The sequence below is a fragment of the Mizuhopecten yessoensis genome, unplaced genomic scaffold (assembly GCF_002113885.1).
Source record: "Mizuhopecten yessoensis strain PY_sf001 unplaced genomic scaffold, ASM211388v2 scaffold11045, whole genome shotgun sequence".
Taxonomy (NCBI): domain Eukaryota; kingdom Metazoa; phylum Mollusca; class Bivalvia; order Pectinida; family Pectinidae; genus Mizuhopecten; species Mizuhopecten yessoensis.
In genome coordinates, this window is record NW_018408851.1 from 1,001,788 (window position 1) to 1,010,517 (window position 8,730).

At 34.8% G+C, this 8,730-nt stretch overlaps 1 protein-coding gene across 1 annotated transcript in view; it reads left to right on the forward strand.

Annotated features, from left to right (window-relative positions):
• Nucleotides 1-8,730, forward strand: part of LOC110464989 (nucleoporin NUP188 homolog) — a 40,736-nt gene that overhangs the window by 7,466 nt on the left and 24,540 nt on the right. The window contains exons 8-21 of the mRNA XM_021520525.1: nucleotides 911-1,048; nucleotides 1,474-1,530; nucleotides 1,777-1,845; nucleotides 2,438-2,485; nucleotides 3,212-3,298; nucleotides 3,776-3,852; nucleotides 4,352-4,423; nucleotides 4,803-4,845; nucleotides 5,430-5,633; nucleotides 6,223-6,321; nucleotides 6,715-6,780; nucleotides 7,329-7,451; nucleotides 8,061-8,210; nucleotides 8,635-8,656. Of these exons, the coding sequence (XP_021376200.1) occupies nucleotides 911-1,048; nucleotides 1,474-1,530; nucleotides 1,777-1,845; nucleotides 2,438-2,485; nucleotides 3,212-3,298; nucleotides 3,776-3,852; nucleotides 4,352-4,423; nucleotides 4,803-4,845; nucleotides 5,430-5,633; nucleotides 6,223-6,321; nucleotides 6,715-6,780; nucleotides 7,329-7,451; nucleotides 8,061-8,210; nucleotides 8,635-8,656 (1,255 nt within the window). The remainder of the gene's footprint in view (nucleotides 1-910; nucleotides 1,049-1,473; nucleotides 1,531-1,776; nucleotides 1,846-2,437; nucleotides 2,486-3,211; nucleotides 3,299-3,775; nucleotides 3,853-4,351; nucleotides 4,424-4,802; nucleotides 4,846-5,429; nucleotides 5,634-6,222; nucleotides 6,322-6,714; nucleotides 6,781-7,328; nucleotides 7,452-8,060; nucleotides 8,211-8,634; nucleotides 8,657-8,730) is intronic.

Genomic DNA, 8,730 nt, shown 5'->3' on the forward strand with positions numbered 1-8,730 from the left:
CCCCTCACCTGTTATAGGGAGCGTATACACACTGCATCAGATAGGTTACAGGTAGGGTGTAGATCTATCCCCCCTCACCTGTTATAGGGAGCGTATACACACTGCATCAGATAGGTTACAGGTAGGGTGTAGATCTATCCCCCCTCACCTGTTATAGGGAGCGTATACACACTGCATCAGATAGGTTACAGGTAGGGTGTAGATCTATCCCCCCTCACCTGTTATAGGGAGCGTATACACACTGCATCAGATAGGTTACAGGTAGGGTGTAGATCTATCCCCCCTCACCTGTTATAGGGAGCGTATACACACTGCATCAGATAGGTTACAGGTAGGGTGTAGATCTATCCCCCCTCACCTGTTATAGGGAGCGTATACACACTGCATCAGATAGGTTACAGGTAGGGTGTAGATCTAGCCCCCTCACCTGTTATGTCAGTATCTGGTCAAATAGATGACTCAGCTGGATCTCCTCGTCTTGAAACATTGAGACACGTTTAATACGTACATTGTTTGTGTAGAAAGTCNCAGATTTGACAAAATTGAATGTTTTTCATGTCACTCAACCCAAGACGTTTCGCCTATCGATAGGGAGCGTATACACACTGCATNGCGAAACTGTGCATTTTCAGCTCTGCTTATAGAACGGTCCAAGTGCGTTCATTTATCTTGGAAAATTTCTGCGTCACACGTACCGTTTCAACCGGGATACGCGAATGTAGCCATAGTAGTCATTTTCTCACCAAAGCACTAAGGCAAACCAAAGCGTTGTCAGGCCTACATTAAAATGTACAGGCCTGCCAGGCTGTACCTCTGGGGTTACATTTAAAAGCAGATGAAACAGTCATTTTATATGAACAAAAAGCATCTTGTACAATGTTTTAATCATGTTGATTTCTGGTGTCCCCAGCAAATCCTCAGCAATGAGCGTCACACCCAGGCCCTGGTTTACAAGATCCGTGACTATTACTACACGGAGAGACTTTACCTGTTACAGTGTGTTAAAGTCGTCATCAACTTCTGGCAGGATGACGACCATCCCTACAAGGTAGTCATAACAACCACTACATCTCAAAAAGTTAAATGGCAGGATTTTTTTTATGCTAAAAATCAAGAATTATTTGATTTTTATATTGTGATTATAAAGAATGTTTTAGTCGAGTGAGGTGGTGTATGGTCTACAATCAACTGGTACAAAGATTATCTGTCCATACATTGTAACTACTGGTTATCTCATTCTCTAGATATAAAACTTACATATGTCTAAAAACCAATTGTCTGTGGACTGTTTCTCCCTCAGATGGTTATAGACAGGTTTGACCTCATACAGATCTCTTGGTTGTTACACAATTTTGTAATAAAATGTTTGGAAATGTGCCATATTGTTACAAACAGATGGAAGCAAACATTTTTGCAGATCATTTATATTTTGTAATGGTACATAAGATCTTAATTTTACTTGTTACCTTTCAGGATGAGCTTGAACAGTTTATGAGGAGGTTAACTACTGATGGAGATATCATGGCAAAGGTAAGACTACATAGCGAGTCTCTAGAACACCAGACTGTTCAATTTAAAGCTACTTAGTTAAATGTTTAACATTTATATACATGTACAAGGAAAGATCTTCCAAAATAAAACTGTTTCCAGCAATGAATTAAAGTAATGCAGTTTCAAAGTGAACATGACCTGATTATCTAAAAAATGAAAACTTCATATAATCGTGGTATTCTATTTCATTTAGTCAATGAGATATATCTTGCCATTTTTCTGTAGTTATTGGACCAGTTTAAGGGCTGTATCAAGGAACAGCTACCTACATGGGAGACCAATGGAACAATGATGGTAAGTCACATTGAAGTCTGTTTGTTAAATTTATTTTTGTCAACACATAAAACCTGTTTTAGTCGGTGAATATGTTGTGTTAACACATTTGATTTTTGTTCTGTCAATCAAGTATACAAATATTATATACACATATATTGCTATATGCGGCATTAACCATCAGGATAATGTTCTTACTGATTTACAGGTAATCCTTTCCCTCAGTTGTCAAGTACATGTATTAAACAGTGTGCTCCATTACAGGCATAGTAGACAATGGGAAAGATTTTCTGAAATACTTGACTATAATAAGGAAGACAAAACAGGAAAATAGAGCCAACATCAGTTCAAAAGTTAGTGGGTTATTCAGTGGGGTGCTGCGCTTGAACATAGATACCCAAGGTATGCAGTACAATTGATGAGATATATAAATATAATCAGTAGGAGTCAATCACCGCAAGCTGTCACCAGTAAGTTGGTACTTTATTTATTGGCCGACTAGGAAGATAAAAGATACATTGATTTTCTTATCTGATAAAACTTACTGTTGGGTGCCAAATATTGACATGTTTTATTTTTTTGTGAATTTTATTATATAATTTTATTATTTCAGACTGAGAGACAAGCACATGTATGGGCCCACCAAAATTTACTGGAGCAGGTTGGTAATACTAAATTATTAAACATTTCTAGGATCAGAAAAATATACAGATGACTTCAACCACCAATGTCAATCTCACTACCTACCACTGAGTAAGTATTGAAAAATACTTCAATGCTTAATAGGTGTACAGTCCAGCCTTATTAGTTATGTCTTCAAAAGTCTGTTGTCTTACCATTGGGCCGGTTATATTTGAAATTGATTTCCCAAATGTTAATTTGACCTGTACCTCCTGTTGTCCCTGTTTACAGCTCCAGCCAGCAATCTGGAGAAAGTATTTCCATTGTCCTTTTATTGAATGATGCATTTATTCAGGCAGGTGGATAGATGAATTTAAAAACACAAAACACAAACAGAATGTAATATATAACAAGGCCATGTGTGACCTTTTAATCCAACTGATTCTCTAACCAAACAACAGGAAACAAAAAAAGGAAAATTGAGACGTGACTGTTAAATTAAAAATAAAACATGATATTTCATATCTTCAATAAGATTCAACAGTTTGGAAAAATGTGATATCAAAGTTTTACTTTCTACACAAACAATGTATATATTAAACGTGTCGCGACATTTCAAAACCGACTGGTCCCTTTGTCAAGCTATGACTGAGTGAGTGATTTGTATTATTTACCTGTACACAGATTTGACAAAATTGAATGTTTTTCNGAAATTTGAAACATTGATATCTTACCTTTTTATTTACTTAAATCTTTGTTTTCACAGTGTGAACTACTGGAAATTCTGGTGATCTTTTTGAAGGACATCGAAATCAACACTGACCAGGCTATTAACTTAGTGGAAATGTTTAAGGTAGGATAGTATATTTACAATATATACTATTAACTTAATGGAAATGTTTAAGGTAGGGTAGTATATTTACAATATATACTAATAACTTAGTGGAAATATTTTAGATAGGGTAGTATATTTACAATATATACTATTAACTTAGTGGAAATGTTTAAGTTAGGGTCATATATTTACAATGGTAACAATTGTATCTTTATGTTTTTGTAAACTACACTCAAATCAAACATTACATTACGGCATAGTTAGTGTTTCTGTTGTATGTTTGTAAAACATCAAAAGTTTTCATTGATACTTCAATATTCATGTATTTAAACAATTATACATTCTTTATGTAAAAAACCTCCTTCGAAATTTTGCACATTTGCAAAAATCTCATAAAGAAGCTTTTCATGTGAAAGACTTTTTATCATAATAAATTAAACATGTATAGAGATGAACACCAAATAAATAACAATTATGTATTTGTTTTTGTTGTAGCGTCATGGTTTTGGTAGACATCAGAAGTACAAGCACATTCTAGAGGATCCAGCGGAGCCTTTCATCAAGAAGATTGGGTGAGTAGAGTTCGCTGTGTGGTGTATGTGACAGGTTGTCTTTCACTTATGATGTGTATACGCATAAATCAGTTTAACAGTTTACTATGATAATATGTATCAATATAACTTGATCATTTGTCAAAAAATGTCTTTCCATGGAGTTTTGTGGGTACAAATTAGCAAAAGATTGCTTTTACTAAAGGAGTTTGTTTTATATTAATGGTTAAGCTGTAGTAAATTGTACCCATGTTCATTATTACAGTTTAACTAGCCATGACAAGAATTGTAAATACTAGTGCAGTTTCATGTTATGTTGTAAGTGCAAATGTGTCTATTCAGTGTAAGACATTCATCTTATAGTACCATTGGTCATTTCTATATCTGTACTGTACAAACAAAATGTTTATGCTTTGTTTACTGTGTATGATGGAAGCAATTGTGCTAGAATACCAATTAATCTTAGATTTCAGCCAGTCATTAATGTCATACAATTGTGAATGTTATTATTTTTTCACAGCCATCTTGAGATGTTGATATTGTTAGAAACTCTGGACCTGGAGATGGTTCATGGCTGTACACACCTGGGCAGGTACGAGTCGACATGGTGATTCAGGGGAGATAACTGTACAGTTGGTCGCTCCTAGGTGTTCTTACCATATAGAGTATAATCAAGTGAACCATATACAGTACAATAAAGGGAACTGGAGCTTAGATACACCTCCTTACCCTAACAATGGTCAGGTAGTACAGTGACACATTTATATGAAGCAAAAAAGTGGAGAGCGTGCTTCAAAAATAACCCATAAAAGGCATTTCAGATTGATAAGCCAAATAGCCTGCATGATATGCACAGGAAATAATGCCAATCTTTTTACGTATGAGAATAACAGGTGAAATAGGTAGGTAATCTTTGTATATTATGATGTGTCTCTGTGTAGTAGAGCTGAACTAGTACTTATCTTTTCCAGTTTTGATGGACACTGTATTCTCAAAGATCCAAATTCATTTAAGGTGAGTATCAGATTTGATGGCAAATATGAAACTTCGTTCCTGGGGACTTTCTAAAAAAAAAGGTTAAAAAATAAATGCCATCATTTTTACAACTGGCTAGAAAATGAGTTAATCTGGCAATATATGTGTTGTGGTAGGTTTATGTTAATTCTGACAAGATTTGATGGTGGATTATGATGAAGTTTGAATGGATTATGAAAAGATTGACATATTGTACTGATTGACCTCAAATATAGTTACTGATCTACATTGTAATGACTGACCTATGTTTTAGTGGCAAACCTATATTACATCGACTGACCTGTGTTTTAGTGGCAAACCTATATTATATCGACTGACCTATGTTTTAGTAACTGACATATGATAAAGACTGACCTATGCTTTAGTAAGTACCAACTGACATATATAATAATGACTGATCTATATAATAATGACATACCTATATTATAGTGACTGACCAATGTTTAGTAACTGACCTATAGTATAGTGACTGACCCATTTAAAAGTAATTGATCTGTATCTGACCTTTATTGCATAGACTGACCTGTAATAGACCCTTTGTGTACCTTTGACCCTTGTTACAGAGGTTGGATGAGGTGATACAGACCCTGGGGTCAGACCCTTCCCATGGACCTCTGCTACTCTCCTGGGTGGCGATACGGATGGTGTATCCTACGGCCACAGACAACGCTATCACCAGGAAGATGGGCAATAGTGCTCTGGCACTTCGAGTGTTTGATGTTTTGTATGAAATCCTCAACACTGAACCATTTACCAGCAAAACATCGGTAAGGGCAGTAGCTGCATGGTGTGATATTTTCATAAAATCCAGATATTTTCAATGTAACATGTACAAGTCCTAATCATGAATGTTTCTTGTCTATTTGAAAAGAGATTCATCACATTTTTTAATGCTAATTTTCAAAAGAAAATGGTTGATAAATCCATAATTTTACCTAATAGTACAGGTTTGGGTTTGTCCCTGGTTGTAAATATTGTTACATGCTCAGTACTAAGCCTATTTTGTAGATACATGTGAAGGTTGTTTCTGCACACGGAATAAAACTATATAATTCATAACAATGTACCAGATTTATCTTTTCTGATGAAGATTGTTACAGTAAAATATAGTACATGTAATTTTTGTTAGTAGTATCAGTTGCAAGTAAAACCAAACCTTTTTTTGATAGAATGTGTAGTCTGTTTGAATTTTGATGAGAATGAAGTTTGAATGTAGTTTTATATGTATGAGAGATTGAGAATACTGCAGAATATGTTTGTAGGCATACAGGTATGAAAAAGTGAGATATGTACCCTCCAGGTGTGTGCGTGGTTGGAATGATACACATGTTCAAACTTTGACCTTTTCCTTTTCAGTTTGTGTCTTCAGTGGCCCATTACGTTGTATATAATATGCTGGTGAATTTACTCTCCGCGTTTGATGAGGGATCTCTAGGGGGAGAGAGGGAAATCCAGGTATTCACTGAAGTAGTTAACCTTTAACCCAGGCATTTTAACATTTAAACCAGGATTTAACTTTTATTAAGGATGCTGGCCCATCTTTGTTCAACATATTTAACTTTCTTTACAGTTCATCTTATTATAATCATACAAGTAAAATAGCATCATTACTTCCCTATAAAAACCCATAGAAAACAATAATTGAACTGGAGCTGAACATGACTGATCAGTGATGTGCAATTACCCTCAAGTCAGTTTCTTTAGTTACCAATTTAATTCCACTTTCCCAGTTACATGCTTCACACTTTTACATATTTCCTAGAAACTAAGGATACCATGTTCTTTTGTTTTGTTCCAAACAACTAAGCATATTTAACTTGGTAATCGATCATTTCTTTTCCATTGCAGGTGCTATATGCAAATATTTGTAAGCTGTTAAAACAAGAATTTGTGTCAGAAGATTTCTGGAACAAGGTATACCAATTTCTCATTGGAATAACACTTCTTAATCATGGATATGTTTAACAAAATAACCACAAAGATGACATTGTCATGTGGTTGTGTCTCTTTCACAATAAAATCCTGGAGAGTCACAAGACCTGCCATGTTAAAAATTGCCAATTGATTATCAACAAAAGGCTGTCGATATAAGAATTATTTCACTTGGTGTTTCTATTTTTTATGAGAAAAACTACAAAAATGTGTAATGATTTTCTGTTTCTAATCTTGAAAGGGATATTCATTGCTGTTCTCTGATAATATTATGCAGTGTTATTGTAGATAATGGAGGCTAACTTTGACCATAATGCTGATTTATTTTACCAAGTAAACCATTTGTAATAAATGAATGTGTTATATAGGAACTTCTTTTCAATAAAACTACTTGTAAAAAGACGTTTCATCAACATTAGATGCCTGTACATGTATCAATTTCATCAGAAGTCCATAATTGATAGATATTTTTAAATCTGTATGGGAAACGTAAACTTGAATTGCAGATTTTATTTCTTTGTCTATTACAGGGTCTAGAGGAGGGCTTAGGGTCTGTATTCCATTCCTCACGTCTTAAGTTCCCCTTGGATTTTGGTAGCCTAGTCCGATTTAGCACCTCGTTAGCCTCCTCGGGCATAGACAGTGCTAGGAAGGTAAGATCATTTAATAGATAGTTATTTCACTCTCAACTGTTATTTTGATATGTATACATATTGACACTGATCTTTTAATATCTTTTAAATTATACTCTAATACATATAATGCATATGTTCACGTCATGTTCTTTCCTCTATTTCAATCATAGCACATTTTTTCTTGCCTTAAAATACTGAGATTTGAGGCAGGTACATATATACTGTAAGTACTGTCAAGTCTTATGTGGATCTAGTTTTTGCTATATTTGTGGTAACAGTTTTTTCGGCATAAACTAAATCCCCAAAAAAATAAAAACATCCAAAACATTTGGACCCCCAAAAATAGATATCACATTATTAAGCTAGCCTAGATTGTAGAAGTATGACCTAATGTTTTGTAGAAGTATGTCCCGATGTTTTGTAGATTGTAGAAGTATGTCCTGATATTTTGTAGATTGTAAAAGTATGTCCTGATGTTTTGTAGAAGTATGTCCTGATGTTTTGTAGATCGTAGAAGTATGACCTAATGTTTTGTAGATTGTAGAAGTATGACCTAATGTTTTGTAGATCGTAGAAGTATGACCTAATATTTTGTAGATTGTAGAAGTATGTCCTGATGTTTTGTAGATTGTAGAAGTATGGAGAAAGCTACCGTGTTACACAGAGTTCCTTGACAGAAATGCTGTGTCGGACATTAACCAGACCAAGGATCCACTCATATGGCAGCTGGCAAGAAACAAGATCCCCTACCCTGGAGGTAACCATACAACACATAGTGTAATCTGGTTAATGTTGACACAGATAATTGATGAAACTTGTTTCTGGACTCTAGTTGCATATTCCAATAGCATATTACAGTTAAACATGTTTTAATTTCGTACCATACTGTCAAACCAGTGATTATCATAACTTTGTTTTTAAGTAGGGAATTAGTTCTATAAAGAAGGGAGATTGACATTGACTAAGGGAGATGGGATTTACTGTCAGGAGAGATTGAGGCATATTTTTTGTGTGACCCCCACCCTCCATTTTTCTTCCTGAGGTCCACTATAGAAATGTTATTAACACTTATTTAAAACTCCTCTACCACTATATTAACAATTAAGGAACTACTTATAATTGAGGACCATGTGGAAGATTAGCCCATTGCTAAACATGTATTTACCCTCAATAAAGAATGTCTATTATTATTATTACTAAGGNGATAGAATCACTGGGCGCAGGTACACACTGGGCACAGTGAAGCTCCTAATACCATTGTCATATTCTATAGTGTTCTGTTAGACCAGATATATCT